The sequence below is a fragment of the Balaenoptera physalus genome (assembly GCF_965194825.1).
Source record: "Balaenoptera physalus genome assembly, chromosome: 16".
In the NCBI taxonomy this organism is placed as follows: Eukaryota; Metazoa; Chordata; class Mammalia; order Artiodactyla; family Balaenopteridae; genus Balaenoptera; species Balaenoptera physalus.
The window spans coordinates 27,868,245-27,890,117 of NC_138898.1; the positions used below are offsets into that span (position 1 = coordinate 27,868,245).

The 21,873-nt window shown below is 50.3% G+C and overlaps 1 protein-coding gene across 3 annotated transcripts; it reads left to right on the top strand.

Annotated features, from left to right (window-relative positions):
• The first annotated feature begins 3,191 nt into the window (after positions 1 to 3,191).
• NRSN2 (neurensin 2) lies at positions 3,192 to 9,429 on the top strand. 3 transcript variants are annotated; one of them, XM_082432259.1, is made up of 3 exons: positions 3,192 to 3,254; positions 5,842 to 6,036; positions 7,730 to 9,429. In XM_082432259.1, the coding sequence occupies exons 2-3, from the start codon at positions 5,851 to 5,853 to the stop codon at positions 8,153 to 8,155; spliced, it is 612 nt and encodes a 203-aa protein (XP_082288385.1). In that variant the 5' UTR covers positions 3,192 to 3,254; positions 5,842 to 5,850; the 3' UTR covers positions 8,156 to 9,429. The 3 variants fall into 3 exon arrangements, with proteins under 3 accessions (XP_082288385.1, XP_082288386.1, XP_082288384.1); XM_082432260.1 differs by lacking the exon at positions 3,192 to 3,254 and adding an exon at positions 3,327 to 3,410; XM_082432258.1 differs by lacking the exon at positions 3,192 to 3,254 and adding an exon at positions 3,437 to 4,230.
• The last annotated feature ends 12,444 nt before the right edge of the window (positions 9,430 to 21,873 follow it).

The window sequence follows — 21,873 nt, forward strand, 5'->3', positions numbered from 1 at the left end:
CTTCTTCTTCTCTCCCAGGTCTCCTGACACTGCCAAAAAAAGTCACAACTATGCAGACCCCTGTCTCCACAGCTGATGGCCTCAGAGCCATCAGAGCAAATTCAGATTCTGTCACATTGTTGCAGGCCTTGGGCAAGTGACTTACCTTCCCAAACCCAGGGTTTATCATCTGTAAAATGGGGATTATCAGAGCTCCTATCTCTAAAGATTATTGAGAAGTAAAATTATCCTGGCACATAATGAATTCTCAATAAGCGATATCCATCACCATCATCATCATCATTATTACTGAGTGTTCCAAATCTTTACCACTCTTTAAAAAATTATGGTAAAATATACGTAACATGAAATTTATCATTAGCAACATTTGGTACATTCATAATGTTGTGCAACCATCACCACTATCTAGTTCTGGAATACCTTCATCACCCCAAAAGGAAACCCATTAAGCAGTCACTCCCCATTCCTCCCTTAACCCAGCCCCAGGAACCACTAATCTGCTTTCTGTCTTTATGGATTTTCTGAGTCTGGATATTTCATATATACGGAATCATAGAATATGTGGCCTTTTTGTCTGCTTCACCACACTTTGAAAGGGTGTTGAGCTAAAACCTTTCTATTTTGGCGGTCAAATGCTCTACCCTGGAGCTATAACCCCCCTAAACCTTCCTCTCTCTTAATTGATAATGCCTCTTGTTTTCCTCAAGAACATTCAATTTAACACATTTCCTGTCACTCAACTTCCTACCCTCCTCACCCATAAACAATAAAAATAGTAGTAACAATAATAGTAGTAATAATGACAATAGTGTATTGAGTTCTTACTCTGTTCCGGGTGCTTTGCTAAGTGTTTTATATACACATCTCATTTCACTCTTATAACCCCTCTGAGACGCAATTGCTGATATTATCTCTATTTTACAGTTAGGGAAACAGGCTCAGAGCATTGAGATCATGTAAGCAGAGAGTGGCAGAACCAGGGATTCAAACCTGGATCTAACTGCAGAGTTCAACTCACAAACACCAACCTGCATCTCTTCTCAGTGGCCCTCCTCCTCTCCTTCCACGGGTCTCAGAGGGCACTGGATCCTTCCTACGCTGCTGGCTCAATGCCAGACCATCCACCTATACATTTGACCTCATCCCTTCCCATCACCTCCCCAACCTCAGCCATCCCCTCTCTCATATCGTCGGAGCTGAAGCTGATTCTAACAGATGTGGAGTAGAATCACCTGGTTGCTTCTTTGTTCACTTGTCTGATGCATGAACTGGGATGACTCAAAGGCCAAGCTCAGTTGGGATGGTGGTGACTTCTGTGGGTTCTCCATGTTATTTTGGCTTCCTCTTAGCATGGCAGCCTCGAGGCAGGCAGACTTCTTGCATTAGCACCTCAGGTCTCCAAGAGCTAGAGTTCCAGGGGGAGTGCCTGTCCTTTCATGTCCTGGCCTCGGAAGTCAGAGCATCACTTGCACCATACTCTATTGGTTGAAGCAGTCATCAGCTCACCCGAGATACAAAAAGAGGGTACCTAGATCCCACCTTGCTGTAGGAGAAGTGCTAAGGAATTTGCAGCCATGTTTTAAAACTGCTGCAGTTTGTTTCCAATCTCTTGCTATTCCTGCACTTCATTGTACCCCACCACCACCAACAACTCTTGAATCCATTCATTTCTGTGCAAGCCCACTAGGCCAAGACATCGTCATCTCTGACATGGAGCCTCCTAACGGATTTCTTTCCTACCTCGCTTGAGCTTTCTATCCTGTTCTTCCCAGGGATCGACAGCCAGAGGGATCTTTTCAGAGTGCAGATCAGATCACACCCCTCCCCTCTTTACAACGCTTCCATGGCTCCCTACTACTCTTGGGTTGAAGTCCAGACTCCTTATCTTGGCTTGTGAGGCCCTGAAGGATCTCACGTCTGCCTGGCTCTCCAGGTTCATCTCCTGTCACATGGGAGGGCTTCAGTCTTGAGCTCTAGGAATTCCTCTCCCTCCCTCTCTCTCTCTCTCTCTCTCTCACACACACACACACACACACACACACACACACACACACACACACAGAGTTAAATGGGTGTAGTACATATATAGCACTTAGAGAATACTTTGCTTACACTCAGCATCATATATTTGCTATTTTTATTAGTCTGTGTTCAGTAGGTGTTTACTGAGCTGCCTGCTCAATGCCAAGTGCCCTGTGAGGCTCGGGGACACAACAGTGAAGGAACAGGATGTGTCTCCACCTTGCAGAGTTTATGCATCCCTGTGTCCCCGGCCCACAGCCCGAGGAGAGACGGAACGGACACTCAGGGCACAAAAGCACGTGCGCACAATGGTGCCTGAAGAAGCTTGGAGAGGTGTGGTGACTTTGCCAAGCCCATAGAGTGAATGTGGGACAAAGCCAAGGCTGTGGGTGGGCACACGACAAGGAATGAAGTAGACTCAGCTGCCTGGCAAGGGCTGGCTCTCCAGGGAGATGGGCCAGAGGACACACTGTCCAGGACGGAGCTAGGGGTAGGTTGGGAGAGAGAACAAGGGAGGATCCTTCCAGAAGGGAAAGGACTTGTCTCTCCCAACAGCTTCTCTCCAACCCCAGCTCCCTTCTCAAGATAAGGGGCGCTGATCCTCAGCAAGGGGTAGGGGCTCGAAGAGGGAGAGAATGGAGAGAGGATGGGGGACTCAGTGAGAGGGTGAGGACTGCAGTCAGATAAGGGGCTCCTGATGCAAGCAGGAGGGGACTTCCTGGTAGGGACCCGGCAGGAGAGAGGTGGGGCTCAACGAGAGAGCCAGCAGTCTGTGAAGAGGATGGGGGCGCAGCCAGTAGATGAGCGTTTGTACACTGGGGTGAGGGCTCCATGAGGGGGATGGAGGCCCAGAGAGGAACGGAGGACACAGTGTGGAAATGAAGGCTCAGTGAAGTCAAGGGTCTTCAGTCAGAGGGTTGGGAGATTGAGGGGGTGATGGGACAGTCAGACGAGGAGTTTGAGGGACTGCATGAGTGGGTGGGGTCGAGGGATATGATGGGGTCCCCGCGAGGGGCCTGGGGTCTCAGAGAGAGAAGGGAATTCTTGGAAGGGGACCGGGGCTCGCAATCCTGCAGGGGTCCGAAATCTGCAGAGCCAGCCCTCAGGGCGGGCCGGCGCCCCCCCACCCCCGTGTCACCCCCGCCCCCCAACTGCGGCGCAGGCGCCAACACAACCTGCTTCTGCTCTGCTCGCGTTCCCGCTCCCGCTCGGCGGAGACTGCGGACGGAGAGGTGAGCTCAGCCCTGCCCCACGCTCGGCCCGACCCCCACCCCGCCTCCTCCCAGGATCTGGAGAGCCCCCACCCCTGCCGCGTCCCCAGCCCGGCCGTGTCCCGCCTCGGGCAGGACGGCGGCGCCCCGGCCCTGGTGTGCCTCGGGCTTTGCGAGGTAAGGTCTCAGGGAAGTAGCAGGGGCAGAGGTCTCGCCAGCCCAACGCCCGGAGACACTTCAGGGTTGGTAGGTTGGGCGGAGGCCTCAGAGGACAAGACCCCACCCACCTCTCTGCAGAAAACCCATTCCCGCCCCTCTTTGCCTCAGTTTCCCTCTAGGGGAAAGGATGCACTTAATCTCGACCGGGGAACTGGTGGTCGGCTCAGAAACAGTGTGCGGTGGGGGCGGGGGAAGCTGGCCTGATTTCTCTGGCCTCACCCCCCAAGACAGCGTCCCTTCAGGCCTGAGCTACACTGGACGCCGGAGTGCGCGGGTCTGGGGGTCTGCGAAGGAGAACCGAGCGAGGCCCCATAAAGACGAGAGATTCCACCCATCTTCGGGCCCTCGCGCCTGACACCACTCGCCTCCTAGCCGCAGCCTCCACCCCTCGGACCCAGTAGCTCCCTCCTCTTCCACCTCCCTTCTCACGGAGCCCCTCCCGCATCCCGCCTAAGGACAGCTCCCAATCAGCTCCTTGGCAACCCTGGTCCGGGGCTCTCAGCATCCTCTCCCACCCTCCCCCCGACCGCCGGTCCGCCTCCCGGCAACCCTAAAAGGAAGGGGAGGGGCCCGGTCGAGGGGGAGGCAGCGTCAAGGTCACCTTCCTGCTCCGATGCCAGCAGGATCGGGTGATGTATATTTGGAGGAGAGGGACAGTGAGCTGCAGGGGAGGAGGAGCTAACCCAGGCCTATGATCCCTGAGCTCCCGCCCCGCCCCGTCCCCTAGGATCTTCAGTTAATGGTCGTTGCACTGATGCCCACCGCCCCGCCGGCCGGGGTGAGGAAGCTGAAATCTCCCGGGTTGGTGCCCGCTCTGGCCACACCCTCTGCAGAGCCCCACCCCTCCCCCTCCCCCATTCCCTCGAGCTCCGGCTCTTTCCCCCACCTCTCGCCCTCTTCTTTCTCTGTCTTTCGCTTTTGATCTCTGCCTTTCCCCATTGTATGTCAGTGGGGGTGGGGGGGTATTGTCTCTTACCCCTTTTCCCTTTTTTCCCCTGAGTTTCGGGTGAGGGCTGGGGAGAGCTGTGATTTATAGACAGGCTTTAACGCAGCACTTCTACGTGCTGGTGTGGATCCATAGAATCACCTCCAGCACACACTGTGGCTCTGTGTGTGTGTGTGTGTGTGTGTGTGTGTGTGTGTCTGAGTGTCCGTCTCTTTGTGCTGTGTGTCTAGCTCTGTGTGTCTCTATGTGGTATATGTGTGCCTGTCTGTATATGTCTGTGGTGTTTGTGTGTCTGTGTTGGTGTGTGTGTATGTGCATCTATCTGTGTATGTCTCTGGTGTGTGTGTGTGTTTCTCTGTGCTGTGTGTTTGTGTGCTGGTGAGTCTCTCTACACAGGGATCTGAGGATCACATCTGGAAATGAGAGGGGACTAGAAATTTGTCTTATCCTTCAGTGTAAGCACATTGCTTCATTTTGTTTGAAGCTGCTCAGAGGGACTGAGGGCCATCATGGGATGGGGGAGCCCAGTCCTTCCCCAGCAGCCCCCACCCCCTTTGCTTTTAGTCCTAAGGATGCTTGGATACACAAGTACCTTACATTCCCTAGGCCCCAGTGTCTCCATTTGTGAAAAGAAAGGTCCTTAGATAGGTTTCTTTAGAAATCTAACGTTGAGCCTAAGAACACCTAAGCTTGAGGACCCCTGACTTTCACCTTCTGTGGAGTCAAGATTCCTTGGGACTTGGAGATTGTTGCCTTCTGAGGGGCAGCCCTGGGGAGGGATCTTTTAGGACCTTGCAGCTTGGGGAGCTCCACCCGATTGGACGACTGTCAACAGTGACACTTTCAGCCCAGAATACCTTGAAAGGCAGGGAAATTAAGGGGAAGAGATTTGGAGAGGAGATGGGGATAAGAAGCTCTCACTCTAGACATGGGACTCGAGAAGTTCAGGATAAAATAATAATGAAGAAATTACAGTAATAATAGTCACAGAAGCTGTCATTTCTTGGCACTGGACACAATAACTGTATAAAGCAAGTATGATTATCAGCTGTGTTTTACAGATGAGGAAACTGAGGCTTAGAGAGGTGAAAGCACTTGTCTGACATCACACAGCCAGGAAGTGGTGATCCTGGATTCCAATCCAGGCAGCCAGGCTCCAGAACCCACAGTTCCAGCCACTGGGTGGCCTCCACAGTAAACATGCAAATTTATTGCCACCAACAAATTGCCAGGCTGTGGGCTAAGCACTCAGTGCCTTGGCTCATTCTCACTATACTCAGACAGGCCAGGATTCCAGAAGGACGGGCTCTGCTATGAGTGTGAGCTCTCTAAAATCGGTGGAGAGGTGAAAGTAGCACAAAGATTCAGGGGGCCTTGGAGAATCACCATGGGCAACCCTCACTGCCCCCTCCCTCTGTCCACTGCACCTGGCCTACCCCACAGGGACCCAGGATGCCAAGCTGCGAGCGTCCCTGTGGCTGCAGCCGAGGCCCCAACGTGGAAGATGGCAAGTGGTATGGGGTCCGCTCCTATCTGCACCTCTTCTACGAGGACTGTGCAGGTACCCCCCTCAGCGATGACCCTGAGGGGCCTCCTGTACTGTGCCCTCACCGACCTTGGCCCTCACTGTGCTGGAAGGTAAGGTGGGAGGAGGAGCAATTCCTGTGATTTCCTGTGGTTTCAGGGAGGAGGTGGGATCAGTGGATAGAAAGAAAAGGGGCTGCGTAGCAATTAGGAGTCTTGCATGTTCAAGCAAGAGGAAACCCAACTCAAATGAGTTTCAACAATAAAGGGAAAATATTGCTCATTTTATAGAAAAGACCAGAGGCTGGGTGCCTTCAGGCAAAGTTCGCTCCAGCAGTTCAAAGTATCACACTGAGGACTCAAGATTTCCTTCAGGCTCCCCATGGTACCCCCATCCTTGCAGCCCATTAGTTTGAGGCTCTCCCCATGTGTTCTCCATATGACTGCTCCCAAGCTGACCCTCAATCTCTCACTCCACACCTTCCAAGGGAAATCAGAATTTCATCCAGTATTTCTTTCAGAAAAGAAACAATGCTTTTCACATCCAGAAGTCCTGGCAAGTATTGCATTGGCTCTGATTGGGTCACTTGCCCAGCCCTGAATTAATTACTATGGCCAGAGGGATGGTATATGCTGACTGGCAGGAAGAAGGGTTCACCTCACTTAAATCTTCCTGTGGCTTCCCAAAGATATACTGGGGGACTGTTGCCAGGACAGTAGAAGATGTGAGAGAAACGAACAGTCAATGTCCATACCAGCCATGGAGAGCGGTCAGTTAGGGAGCACCATGTGAGTAAAGGCATGGAGGTGGCAGTGAGCTGGGTCCCTACAAAGCTCTTTCGTAAATACTGTAGGAAGCCTGAGACAGAGGGTTCCTCCTCTCTGCTTTCAAAAGGCTTCACTCTAGTGGGAAGGCGAGGTGCCAACCTGCACAGTGAATGCACAACCTCAGGCCAGGTGTGCAGAGGATGGCAGGAGAGGAAATGCCCTCAGTGCCTGGGGTGATCTGGGAAGACTTCCAGGAGAAAGTATGTATTTTAAGTTTTTGAGCATCTTCTTATTGTCAAGCAGTGTGCTAGGCTCTTGGAGACACAGAATTTAAGACGATGTGGTCCCTGTCTTTGAGGAGCTCCTAGCTGTGGTTCATTTAGTCATTCTGCAAACATTCTCTCAGCTACTGCTGTGTACCAGCACTGTGCTAGGCATGGAAGACACCTTGGGAGCCCAAACAGGCAGTCTCTGATCTCATGGCTTTCCCAGCTCTCAGTCCAGTATAGCAGGCAGACAGACATCACTTACATAGTAACCAAGGTACACGTCCAGGTGTGCACCAAAGTGAGTGCACTGAAGAGCAAATGGGCACAGCGTTTGCATGAGTGCAGAGCTGGGGACTTGACCCAGTCCAGGGGCATCCTGGAAGGCTTCCCTGAGGAGGTGAGGTTTGAGATGCATGTGATCTGAGGGATGTGTAGAAGTTAACCCAACAGAGGGATAGAGGTAAAGGGTAGATGGGACAGGGGGATAAGATGGGACCCAAATGATGATTCAGGGGGACTCAAGGCTGGCAGAAGAAATCCACTGCTAGGTGGGAGCTGAAAGGGAAATTAATTCAGAGACCTCAAGATTTCAAATAGAACATGACAGTTTGTGCCCTTGTCAATTAGATCCTAGCAGGTGTGTCTATGATCCCACCTTTTAAGGTTGGACCAAGGGGTTACCTTTAAGTCCAATTGGGATCCAAGGTGATCCCTTGGCCTGGGGCCCCAGCTGACCCTGACTGCCTCCCAATCTGTCTGCTTCTCTCCAGATCAGCTTATCCTCAGGTACCCTGCTTCTGCTACTGGGTTTGGCAGCCCTGACCACTGGCTATGCAGTGCCCCCCAAGTTGGAGGGCATCGGAGAGGGCGAGTTCCTGGTGTTGGATCAGCGGGCAGCCGACTACAACAAGGCCCTGGGCACCTGCCGCCTGGCAGGCACTGTGCTCTGCGGGGCAGCCGGGATCTTGCTGGCCATCTGCATGTTCTGGGCCATGACTGGCTGGCTGAGCCAGGACCCCAAGGCAGAACCCTTGGACACTGAAACCGATGGCCACATGGAGGTCTTCGGGGATGAGCTGGAGCAGCAGTTGTCCCCCATTTTCCACGATGCCAGTGGCCGGTCTTGGTTCTCACCACCTGCCAGCCACTTTGGGCAATCCTCTGTGCAGACCATCCAGCCCAAGCGGGACTTTTGAGCTGCCTTCACGGCCAGAGGAGGAGCCAGGCCTGGGGTCTGGACCCTTCCTCCTCCCCACCGCATCCCACCTTCCCATTGTCTCCCTAACTTCTCCCTTTCAATGGGGCCCCTTCCATCTAAGCCCCCAGAAAGCCCAACTCCAGGTCGGAAAGTCTGGAGCTCACATCTCTGTGTCCCCCTCCCAGGGGTAGGGCCCTAAGTCCTCCAAGATGCCAGCCTTCCCCGAGTCCCCCCAAAACTTCCCACCCATTCCTCCTTTCCAAAGCCATTCAAGGGCAGAAAACTCCCTCAACCTATCCCCACTCTTTCCTCTGTATGACCTTGGGCAAACCCCTTACCCTTTCAGACCATCAGTTCCTGCCTCTACACTAATGAAGGGTTTGGACCAGATTCTAGAATTGCATGACTTTCTTTTTCTCCCCAGGATATAAGTATTACCTTCCATAGGCAAAGGTAAGGGGAAGGGTAGTGGGGTCATTCTTATCCACTGACCCCTCCCTCTGTCAGCTGCACCAGGAGGCCTCAGGATGGGTCCAAGATGCTCACTTGGACCAGGATGGTGCGAAAACATTTACTCCTTACAGTATGTTTTCTATACATCTTGACATCAGAGCCCCCAGTCCACCCCATCCTGAACTATTACTAACCCCAGTTTACAGATGAGGTGGCCGAGGGAGGCTGGCAGTCTGCAGGAACTCGGACCCACGTCTGTAGACTCCTGGAACAGATCTTGTTCCACAGTGGGAGCAGGACCCCACACCTTCCTGGCTTCCAGGGGACCCCCAAGGGTGGCACAGGTTCGGCCCAGAGAGACTAGCTGATGCCTGATGGTCCCAGGTGGCTCAGAAGATACTTTGGACATGCATTTAAATGGTCTCTAAGAGCCAGGGGGCAGGAGAACTGGGATGTCTTTGCCCCTCAGAGTCCACCCGCCTAGAAACCATCACCTACAGGTCCTGACCTCACCCTGTACAAATGTGCCCTCCTGGAGGCACCAACCCCTCCATCCTGCAGGCTCCCCAGCCAGATGCATCATCTCTGTTCTCTACCACTAGGGGGAGCTCCGAGACAGCTGGAGAGAGATGCCCAAGGCTCATGCCTCTACCCTCCCCCTTTAGTCTCAAGGTGGTGGGGATGGGGGTGGGGGCAGCCCTCCTGGGAGGGTCCTCAGTCCTCCTCCACAAAGCAGGCCCTACTGCCCCTCCCCATTCTGCACCCTTCCACCGCCCCCCCACCCCCACCTTGCCTTTCAATAAACAGCTGGGATGGATACTGACTTTGCTTCTCTTCTCCCTGACCACCAGGGCCTGGGGAGGGAAGAAAGAAACTGCTATGAGCACCTACTGTGTGCTGGGCACTTAAATCCATTATTTCTCGTTTGCTCCTCACGATAATCCTTTGAGAAAGTGGATGATTATCTTCATTTTACAGATGAGACGAGAAATTTCTCAGCCTTCTTGACAAACTTCTGTCTCCATCCCTGAGAGGGATGTGAGGAGGGGGTCTAAGAGCCGGAGCTGGAGCCAAAGGTGGGATCTTTTCCAGAAAGATAAGAACAGTTAACCTCCACTAGCACTCACTGGGGGCCAGGCCTTGTTCTCAGGGCCTCACAGACATGAGTTCGTTTAACCTTCACAACCACCTAGGTGGGGACTATTATTCCCAAATCTCACTCCCAGGCTCCAGGCTTGGATTTCCACCTGAATTCACCTACATGTTGAACCTCAACTCAACTTTCCCGAACTGTTCTCCTTTCCACCCCTCCCCTTCCAGACCTGCCCCTCCTATGCTGCCCACTCCTGAGAGAGTGGCAGCTCCGGCCAAAGCCTTGAAGTCATCCTTGACTCCTCTTTCCTCACAGCCTGAATCCAAGCCACCAGCCAGTCCTGTCAATTCACCCTTGGAAACGCACCCGGTACCTCAGTGCTTCTCGCCATCCTCAAGGCCAGCTCCCTGGCTCTCATCTGGATTATTGCACAAGCGTCTCCCGGCTCTCCCAGCTTCTTGCTTCTGTGCGCACACATGCATGCACACACGCACACACCACACCACACACACACACCACACACACACACACACACACACACACACACACACACACACACACAGACTCTAATCTTTACAGAGCAGTCACACAGATCCTGGATGACATAGGTTAGACAGTGTCCCCTCTCTGCTTGGAACCCTCCCGTGGCTCCTACCTTACCCAGAGTAAAAGCCAAAATCCTCCCTGTGGCCTACAAGGCCTGACGTGATTTGCTGACACCCTTCTCCCATTTTCTTCCCCTGTGGCCTCAGCTCCCACCACTCTCCCCGCTCCTGTCTCCTCTCCAGCCAGACCGGCCTCCTGGCTATTCCTTCAACATCAAGCACAGCTCCTGCCTGAAGCCTTTGCCTAACCATTCCCTGCTGGTGTGTTCTTCCTCAGTTCAGCACTTGGTCAATCCCCCCACCTCCTTCAAGTCTTTGTGCAAATGTCACCTTCTCAGTGGAGACTTCCCTGAGCAGCCTATTTTTTTTTGGCCGTGGGATCTTCTTTCCCTGACCAGGGATTGAACTCGGGCTCTCCGCAGTGAGAGCGAGGAGTCCTAACCACTGGACCACCAGGGAATTCCTGCTGAGCAGCCTAGTTTAGAAGGTGACTATGCCCCCATTCCCTGTTCCCTGTGTACTTTGGGGTTTGGTTTTTTTTTTAACTTTTTATTTTATGTTGGAGTACAGTTGATTAACAATGTTGTGTTAGTTTCAGGTGTACAACAAAGTGATTCAGTTATACATATACATGTATCTATTCTTTTTCAAATTCTTTTCTCAATTAGGTTGTTACAGAATATTGAGCAGAGTTCCGTGTGCTATAGAGTAGGTCCTTGTTGGTTATCCATTTTAAATCTAGTAGTGTGTACATGTCAATCCCAAACTCCCTAACTCTCCTTCCCCCCCACCCTTCCCCCGGTAAATATAAGTTCCTTCTCTAAGTCTGTGAGTCTGCTTCTGCTTTGTAAATAAGTTCATTTGTATCAATTTTTTTTAGATTCCGCATATAAGCGATATCATATTTCTCTTGCTCTGTCTGACTTACTTCACTCAGTATGACAATCTCTAGGTCCATCCATGTTGCTGCAAATAGCATTATTTCATCCTTTTTAATGGCTGAGTAATATTCTACTTTGGTTTTTTGCTTTCCTATAGCATTTACCACTTTTCAAATACCAGATAATTTACTTATGTGTTATAGCATCATTTGTTACCTGTCTACCCTTGCCACAGTACGTGCTCCACAAGGGCAAGGATCTTTGCTTGCTTTGTTTACTGACATATCCCAAGTGCCTACAACAGTGCCTGCCACATAGTAGATGCTCGATAGAAATGTGTTGAATAAATCAATCCTAATTTTATAGATGAGGACAGTGAGGCTTAGAGACATTAAGCCATTTGCCCAAGATCAACAAGTAAATGCAGAGCTGGGATTCAAATGCAGACAGTCGGCTTGAGGAGGCCACAGCTTGGGCCCCTGCACTATGTTGCCCCTTGGTTTGAAGGCCCAGAGCTGGGGTCACAACATTAAGTGCCCACAAATGTATCCAGATGTTCGTCCCTCTGTGGAAATACGAGCATAGTGTTAATAGATTTTTTTTTCAGAGAAGTTAGGAATCCAAAAAAATTTTTTTTTAATGTATTTATTTTATTTATTTATTTTTGGCTGTGTTGGGTCTTCGTTGCTGCGCACGGGCTTTCTCTAATTGCGGCGAGCGGGGGCTACTCTTCGTTGCAGTGTGCAGGCTTCTCATTGTGGTGGCTTCTCTTGTTGCGGAGCACGGGCTCTAGGCACGCGGGCTTCAGTAGTTGCAGCACGTGGGCTCAGTAGTTGTGGCTCGCGGGCTCTAGAGCGCAGACTCAGCAGTTGTGGCGCACGGGCTTAGTTGCTCCGCGGCATGTGGCATCTTCCCGGACCAGGGCTCGAACCCGTGTCCCCTGCATTGACAGGCGGATTCTCAACCACTGCGCCACCAGGGAAGCCCTAGGAATCCAAAATTTTATATGAGTTGTATCCATTTTTAAACACTAGTATCTGTTTCAAAATATGACTGAGCACTGCTCACAACAAACATTTCCGGGGACAGCTTCAACCCATGAGCTGCTGTGTGTGACCTCTGACCTAGACGTTCTGGGTTAGCTCTCACAGCTGATCAGGACCAGGGAGAGAATTTCACACTGACAAAATGGCCCAGAAATCGGAGGTAGCTCCACTGCAGAATACCTATGTCACATAAGCTTTCCTTTCCAGCTGCCACATGGGAAGCCAACCCTTGTCTGTAACCCCAATAAATCTCAGGCCTGCACACAGCCTTGTCCCCATAGACCATCCTATTTTGGAGAAGCAGAATCCAATAACCAAAATTAATTCCCAACAATGCCAAATGTCACTGCAATCCTTGAAGAGTGTTGAAGGAGGTTCACTCTCATACTTTGCTAGTGGGGATGTGTACTGAGTTGAATAGTGTTTTCCAAAAGTTCATATCCACCTGGAATCTGTGAATATGACCTTATTTGGAAATAAAGTCTTTGGAGCTCTAATAAAATTAAAATGAGGCCATATTGGATTAGGATGGGCCCTAATCCAATAAACAGTGTCCTAATAAGAAGAGGGAAACTTGGATATGACACAGACAGAGGGAAGACAGCCACATGAAGATGGAAGCAGAGGCTGGAGTGATGCATCTATAAGCCAAGGAACACCTAGGGTTGCTGGTTAACAGCCAGAAGCTAGAAGAGGCAAGGAAGGATTCTTTCCTAGAGGCCTCAGAGGGACCATGGCTTGCCGACCCCTTGATTTCAGGCTTCTAGCCTCCAGAACTGTGAAACAATAAATTTTTGTTGTTTTAGTTTACGGTACTTTGTACAGCAGCCCTAGGAAACTAACACAGGGTGTAAACTGGTACGACGTACAAGAGAGGCAGCTTGGCAGCATCAAAATGGGAAGTACACGTGCCCTTTGACCCCTCCCTCTTGTGCAGATAGATCTGTAGGTTCAGTTCTACATGTTGGAACACTGCAGCATTGTAACAGAAAACATTTGGAAACAACCCACGTGTTTACTGATAGGGGACTAGTCAGTCAATCATGGTAGATTTACATACTGGGATACTATGTAAAAGAATGAGAAAGCGCTTTATGTACTGATCCGAACTGATCTCCAAGTTAAATTGTTAGGTGAAAAGGTGCAAGGTGCACAACACTATGACTACCTTTAAACCACTTGTGTAAAAAGAAGAATAGTTATGGACATTGCTGGTATATTCATCAAATCTCTCTTGACTTCGGTTGCCTTTGGGGAGGGCACTGGGGACTGAGTGTATGGGTGGGGGTGGGAGGGACCCTTGCACCACATGCTCTCTCACCCATTTTGAATTTTGAACGGTGTGAATGTATTACATTTTTTAAAATAATTAATCTTAAAAATTTTTAAATAATATAATTGATTGAATACACTTAATAAATAGGGGAGAAGAGACAAATCTCCCTTTCAGAAGAATTTTAATTAATAAATACTGAAGGATTGAGAGAAAGGGAAATCTCCCTAAGCACACTACAGTAATCATTGCTGCAGTTGAAACCCACCAATGAATGCTAAAATGAACAGGTAAAACTTTAAGGTGAAACAGTAGATTTGTGTCGTTTCAAATTATCTTCCCTCCAGATATTTATTAACTTCCATGGGGGGTTTAACACATGCCCACAGCTCCTTTGATGTTCCACCCTCCAGGCCGTGAAGCTTAGTTCCCCTCCCCTTGAGTGTGAGCTGGACTTGGCAACTTGCTTTCTGAATGTGGAAAGGGAAAAAGAGTGACTTCACAGTGGAGAAATCTGGCAGGCACTACCTTAAGCAAATGATCAAGTTTAGCATCTCCAATAACAAGTTTAGTTGATTTTATGGACCCCTGAAGTGATGTGATGAGAAGCACACCTCACCTGTGTGGTGTTCTTCCTCCAAATCCTTAACCTCAGCCTAATCACGGGAAAACCCAAATTGACGGACATTCTACAAAACATGTGACAAGCACTCTTCAAAAGTGTCAAGGTCACAAAAACAAGGAAAGGCCAAGAAACTGTCACCGATTGCAAGAGAGCAAGAAGACATGGCTAAAGTGTATATAGAAACTTTCGGTACTGTCTGCCACTCTTCTTTCTATAAATCTAAAGTTATTTTCTTTAAAAAGTTAAAAAAATGATACAGTTGTTCTGGTCAAGACGGAGTAACAGGAATCAGGTTCACCCTTCCACCTGGAAGAACTAAGGAACGGACCAGGAAACCAATGCAGAGAGGGGCCTTACGATCACCCCAGCTGACCTCACTGAGAGAGTTTCCAGGCCGCGGCATAGATTTCCATTCTCTGTCTCGATAAGTGAAGAAACAATTAGACAGAAAATCAGTAGGGGTATGGAAGACTTGAACAACACTATCAACCACCTTGACCTGATTGACATTTGTAGGGTGCGCCACCCAACAACACCAGAATACACAAGGTTTTGGGCTTCAGGGGCTCCTGAAGACCCAAGGGGCACCCGGGGGCCCAATATAGACTCAGAGCCCACAGCTGCCTCAAGGGTGCCTTCTAGTGTTCCTGCAAGGTGATGGCAGCTCAGCTTGACAGCTTCCCTCTACCTGCGGGAAGCTGTTTCCACCAGCCTGCATGCCCTCTCCTCTCTGAGGTGAGGAGACCTGGGAGAGGGAGGGAGACCGATGGGCAGGGTCCACCTCTTTTTATCCCAGAGCCTGAGCGCCCAATGCATCACCACCCAGAGGCTGCCCCTCCCTCCTGAGGGCTTGCCTCCCCTCCCCCATCCCCGCTGGGGGTGGGCGGGTGTCTAGGTTATTTCTCAAGCCCAGATTCAAGGGAGCTCCTCCACCTCACACCCTACTGGATCAAAGAAGGGGTGACCTGGGGACACAGCCTGCCTCTGGCGGCGCTGTGCCAGGGCAGGGAGCTGAGATGCCGCAGGGTGAGAGAGAGAAACAAAGGGATATTCATATCGATGGGGAGGTGTTAGCGGAGGTGGGATGAGAGAGAGCCCGCCGTGGGGCGTCCAGAAGGCAGGCGTTCAGCAGCAGTCATGCCCCAAACTCTTCATCCCAAATCAAGAGTGGGCTGTGAGTGAGGCAGTCTGCTGGGGTTCAGGTTTCTGTGTGAGCCTGAGCCTTTCTTAACCTCTAGGTTTCTTTGTCTCTAAAATAGGGACAAGGATACCAATCCCTTGAGATTGTTTGAAGACTTAAGGAGCTTACAGTCGTGCCTGACACCTAGAAGTGCCCGATAAATGCTAGCTGTTGTCAGGGAAGAGGGCAAATCTGAGGTTTAGAGTCAGCTGGCAATGCGCAGGTTCTAATTAGGGATGACTCAGACATGGTCCTGTCCTCCAGGGACTCATAATCTGGAGGACAGGACAGCCTTTGTAGGCAGACAATGGCAGTATAATAGAGCTAGTGCTGTAACTGAAGGACGAGGAATGTATCACAGGACAGACGCAGGGAGATTCAAAGAACAGCACACACCGCACTTGCCTGTGCCAGGCTCTGTACTCACCACTTCACATTAACTAACTCTTTTGGTCCTCAGACCTCTCTAAGGTGGTTGCCACTACCTCCAGTTCCCAGAAAAGGAAACCAGGCGCAGAGAGTTGAAGCATCCTGCCCAAGGTCGCACAGGTGAGATTTGAACCCCAACAGCCCAGCTCCAGAATGCCCCATAACACTGACATCCATAGCTGCAGAAGTGACCCAATCCCCACAGACTCTACCAGCTAACCAGCCTGGTAAGGGATGGGTTTGTACTCATAACCCCTCACAGGTCTACAGACACGGGCAAGCATGTGTGCGTCTACCCAGATAAACACCAATTCCTGCTGTGATGGGTAATCAGAAAATCCTCTGAAAACCACCCAGGAATGGTGTGCATTATTGGAAAAAATAATCAGCCCAAATGGCCTCACAGACACATGTGTCCATATGTACACTGGTGGGCCCATACACAAGCCCTTGAATAAACATGTTGCATGAGTGGGTACACACCAATATACACTCATGTGCACTCCCAACAGGCTGTAAGTTATTACGATGGCATCCTGTAGATACACTGACACACTCAGTGTGTATATGCACTTATTCTACTATTGATTTTTTTTAGCTGTCATGTCTATTGAGCATCTACTATGTGTAAGTAAGTAAAGATAAGGCTCAGAGAAGTGAGGTGTCTTGCCCAAGGTCACACAGCTACTAAATAGCTGGGATTCAAACCCTGGTCCTGTGATACTAGGAAGTGGAGTTTCTCGCCACTGCTGTGCAGGTGTGTTCATGAGTGAACAGATGTGCTGTGGTGGGATTCCTACACGGACACCCCCTGTGACCTTGGACACATCACGTTCTGTTCCAGGGCACACCGTCACACGTCTGTTCACAGGTGTGCTCCATGGGTGTGCGTGGTGATGGGCCCAGTGACTCTGGTCCTGCTCCAAGTCGCAGCCTGGGTTGATGTCAACCGAGGGCTGTGAGCTTCCAGTCTCAGCTTCGCCAAGCCCCAGAGCACATGATTCAAAGCCAAACCCTGGGCATCAGGCCATCAGGAGCCTGATGATGGAAGAACTTATAGGGTTTCATAAGCATCTGGCCTGGGACGTGTGGTCAGGGCAGGGAGAAGGAGGGAGGAAAACAGAATGTCCACTGGGTGTGCACCCAGGCAGGGTCCAGGACCGGGTTTGGCAGGAGAAGAGCTGCCAGGACTTGGCATCTAATGGGCACTTCGTGGATGCAGGCTGTGGGAGGGAGGGAGGAAAGGGTGAGGGAGGGAGCAGCTCTGCCCCATCCTGGAGGCCCCGAGTGAGTGAGTGAGTGAGTGAGTGAAGGAAAGGGTAATAAGTTAATGATGGAAAGAGGAAGGGAATGAATTTATCATCTCCACAATTCTTGAGCGCCTCCCCTGGGCTGGGCTTGGGCTGGGCACTGGGATGCTCGGTGGATAGGGCGGACACAGTCCTGCCTTGCAAGGCTGAGCGCTCCCGTGAGGCCAGTCAGGCCAGGGGACTGGGAGGACCCTTGACCCTCAGAGTGGCTCAGCCAGTGTGAGCAGTCCTCAGCGTGCTGGGGGAGCAAGAGGGTGCAAGAGAGTTTGTGTGTGCGCGCGCATATGCACCAGCGCCTGGAAGCCTGGTGTCTGCCGATTCGTGTGTCCCGTGAGCACAAGTTCAGCCTCCTCCTTCTTCCCCTCCCAGGCCTCCACCTGCCCCTGTCCTGCCTACATCGAAGCTGCTCCCTCCTTCCAATCAGCCTGCACCCTGGACCCCAGGGCTAAAGACCTCCCAGCAGAGAGACCCCCAGTGGCCCTCAGCGCCAACCTCTCTACCAGGAGCCCCAGAGTTGTGAGGAACACATGCAGCCCAAAACCACCTCCCTAGTGCCATGTGCAAGGGGTGTGCCCAGGCGTGTGCCCCACATCCCAAGCACCGGAAATGCTCCAGGGAGGCCCAAACAGGTGTGCAAATGACACCTTGGCCACTGAGCCCCCATTCTTGGCACAAGCGCTGTGCTAAGTGCTTTGGAGACACACTGACCAGCCGAGTGACCTTAGGCATGTCAGACTCTGTGATCCTCAGCTTCTAATTTAAAAAATAGGTTGATAATAACCACTTCCAATCTTATCTCAATACATGATGATTATTTTTCCTCGGTCCTTGTCTTCCCAGCTATACTGTCTATTCCTCAACAGCAGCCACTGGGTCTCATATCCCTGTTTCTCCCATGATGCAGCATCACACGGGACTCAAGTAAATAGTCAGTGTAAGGATGGCTGAGTGAAGTTGTTTATTCCTCATAAATAATCATGTTAGCCCCTAGCATTTACATAATGATAATAACCAGCAATATTGAGTTTTATTACATGTCAGGCATTGTACTTGAGCACTTTGCATTCATTCATTCAATAGTTATTAATTGAACACCTAGTAGGTGCCAGGTTGTGTGCTAGACACGGGGGTGCGGCATCCCTGCCCTCAGGGTTCTTCCTTTCTGGTGGGGGCAGGAGGGACAGACAACTTAATACACAGAGATCATTTCAAGCCTTGACAAGTGCTATGAATAAAATAAGACGGAGTTATGGCTTAGAGACAGACCGCGGGAACTGGGGTGGGGCGCGGTACTTTGTGAGTGGTCAGGGAGGGCCTCTCGAGGAGGTGACATTTGACCTGAGACCTGAAGGAGGAGAAGGAGGAGCCTGGGAAAGTTCCAGGCAAATGGAACAGCCAAGGAAAAGGCCCCGAGGCAGGAAAAATTTGGTTTGTTCAAGGACTAGAAATAAAGGAAACGTGGCTGGAGGGAAGGAGTGAGGTGGGAGGAGAAGGAGGTGACTCAGCAAGGCGGGCAGGGGGTCTGCTCCTGAGAACTGGGCTCACAGGGGGCTGATTAGAGGCTGAGCAGGGATCCCAGCCAAGGTCTGTCCGCGCCGCCACAGAGACATATCCAGGTGATTCACACCAACGTATGCACATCCGCACACACTCACTCTGCACTCTGACCCACAATGAGGGGTGTGAGCTTGACCATCACTGAGTGCCCGACGAGTGGAGATAGCCTGAGATTCTAATGTTTTCCCTGGTGTCTTGAGGGACCAGGTAGGAGGGCTGTTTGTCACCTTCCCCCAGCCTTCCAGAAGCTCTAGGCCAAGGAAAGGCTAAATGGCAGGAAGAGGGAAAGGGCTTCCTAAGGAAGGGGGCGGGGACTCTGGGGTGGCCTGTTGGGGTGCAGAGGTGGGGGAAGTGATGGAGACAGCGCACACGTGGGAGGAGGTGGGGAGCCAGAAGCAGAGGAAGCAGAGGGAGCTGAAACTGTTCTCAGCAGCGCAGCCTCTGCCAGGCGGATGGCCTGGCCTCCTCGCACCTCCCCTGGCTCACCTCCCCCAGAGATGGGGCACTCACTGCCCACCACCTAGGCAGCCTGGGCGGTGCCAACCTTGAGAAGTGCCTCTTCTACATCTGCTGCCTAGGTGGCTGTAAAATGGGAACAGATTCATCCCTCAGCCCAAGAGAAACATACAAAAGCTGCCTGAAGGCACTTCCAGTGTCCGCCCCACACCACCATCAGATCAGTAAAGATGAAAACTGTGCTGTCGAACTCGTGGGGAAACAGCCCTCACAAGCTCTGCAGCAGGAGGTAGATTGGCACAATCTTGATGGAGGATCATCCAGAAATTTCCATCAAAAGTGCAAATGCGCACACATTTGATTTAGCCATTCTGCTTCTAGGAAATTAGCTCAGAGTTTCTCGCTACTCCCCCGTGTATGAACATCACAGCATTTTTTGTTACAGCAAAAGACTGGAAATAATGACATGTTCATTCACAAGGGATGGTTGCAGTAAACTAGTACATCCCCACAACAGAATATTACAAAGCTGAAAAAAAAAAAAAAAAGAACGACTTTCTGAACTGATGAGGAATAATCCCCAAGACAAATTGTTAAATAGGAAGAAAAAAAGTAACCTGAAGGACTGAATGTATGCCCCCATCTGTGTAAAAAGGGGAAAATAGTCATAACTCATGTCTTAAAGGAAACAAGAAAATTGGTTGCCTGCAAAAAGAAGAGACAGGAATGGGAGGGAGACTTTTCAAGTACGACCCCTTGTACCTTTTGAATTTTGAGCCAAAATGTAAATAAATAAAAATATTTTCAAATCTGAACTCTTGAAAATGCCATGTTCTCACACATTTCCTTCTCCCAGTTAAATTCCATCCCCCGGACAGATCCTGGAAGAGAAAAAACCTGTATCAACCTGTCTGCCAAGACAGGAAGCCCAGATGTGAATCCTGGTTCCCTTGCTGGCCCATCGGGTGACCTCAGGCAAGACACCTCCTCTCTCTGGTTTATATTAGATGACACCCAGATATTGCCCCAGCTCTGGCATTCTGTGCCCTCCTGCTAGACCAAGCACCTGGAGGGCAGGCACCCTGTTTTCTTGCTCTTTAACCCATTCAATTAACTTAAACTGAGTAGCTACCATCGCCAGATTCTGGGTTCTCCATTTCTTTCCCTCCACCCCACATTCCAGTGCCTGGCATGGGAGTTGGTACCCTGTAGAGGTTCAGGACAAACTTCTTAGCTTATGAATAAGGAATGGATGTTTGGGCAGATGCATGGTGAATGGTGGATGGACAAGTAGATGGTAGATGGTGGTTGAATGGATTTATGAATAAATGGTAGATGGATGGATCTTTAAGACAACAGCCTTCCCTTGATCCTGCAGTCTTCCCCACAGCTACCGTTCATTTTTTACTCTACTTTGTAGCAAAGGTTTTTTTGAAAAAAATTGTCTGTACTCACTGTCTCTGATTCCTCTTCTCTCTTAAATCTATTTGGATCATACTTCTACCTGCCCACCCCATCCCCATTGAAACTGCTCTTGTCAAGGCCACCTAGTTACCAAATTCAATGCTCAATTCTCAACCTTCATCTTCTTGACTGATCGATAGCTTTTGACACAGTTGAACACTCCCTGCTCCTTGATATACCTTTTTTCTTCACTTAGCATCCAGGCCTCTACACTCTCCTGGCTGTCAGAAGGACACTCCTCACGGGTCACTCCTTGGCTTCTCCCCAACCCTGCCTGCTGGAGTAGTCCAGGACTCAGTCGCTGCTGCTCTCATCCAGCCTCATGTCCATGACTGCAGATCTATATCTTCAGCTCATATCTCTCCCCTGAACTCCAGTGCCTACATCCAACTGCCTACCCAACAGCTCCTCTACAATGTCTAAAAGACATCTCAAACTCAGCACAACCAAAGCTGAATCTCTGGTTTTCCCCCGAACACCTTGCTCATCTCACCTGATAGCAGCTCCATACTTGCAGTTGTTGAGGCCAAGAAAGCTTGGGGGCATCCTTGACAAACCATTTCCCCTCACATTCCACATCTGAAACATCAGCAAGCCTGTTGCTTTAAAATATACCCAGAATCAAATCACATCTCACCACCTGCATAGCTACTGCCCTGCTCTGAGCCACCAGAGTTCTTCAACAGAATTATTGCAACACTGCTCCTCTCTCTCCAGAGTCTTTTCAAAGACCTCCAAAGCCCCAGATGGTCTGAACACTCATTTACCTCTCTGACCTCATCTACCACCACCTCCCTTCACTTGCTCCACTCCAGCCATACCAAACAGGCTTCCCCTTGGAGACTTTGCATAAGCCATTCCCCCTGCCTGAACAATGTGTCCTCCAGACAGTCTCATGGCATCCACTGGACCACCCTACCTACTGCTTACCTCCACCCTGCCCTCCTGATCCTCTTTCCCCACTCTTTTCCTTTTTTTTCTTTTTTTTTACTTTTTCCCCCTAGCACCTATCACCCTCTAACATACCCTAATACTTTAAGTATGTCTTATGTTAATTATTTCTTGCATATTTTCTTTCTACTGGGATGTAAGCATTTTTTTGTTATTACATCATCTGTTACATCAGATATATACATGTTATTTTCTCTGCAGTATTTCCAGTCTTTAGGACAGTGTTTGGCAGGTAGTAGGTACTCAATAAATATTTGTTGAATGAATATATAAATGGTTTGATTGATGCTGGAGAGATATATAGGTGGTGGGAGTTTGGATGGGTGATGGTTGAATGGAGCATAGATGGAAGAATAGAGAGATGGTAGGAGAAAGTTGAATGGATAAACAGTG

What these genes read in the sequence shown, in the direction of transcription:
- NRSN2 (XM_082432258.1), top strand. Translation starts at nt 4,192, where the DNA reads ATGGTCGTTGCACTGATGCCCACCGCCCCGCCGGCCGGG. An exon ending in CCACCGCCCCGCCGGCCGGG is followed by an intron (nt 4,231 to 5,841) that starts GTGAGGAAGCTG and finishes CCTACCCCACAG; the next exon opens with GGACCCAGGATGCCAAGCTG. An exon ending in GGCCCTCACTGTGCTGGAAG is followed by an intron (nt 6,037 to 7,729) that starts GTAAGGTGGGAG and finishes GCTTCTCTCCAG; the next exon opens with ATCAGCTTATCCTCAGGTAC.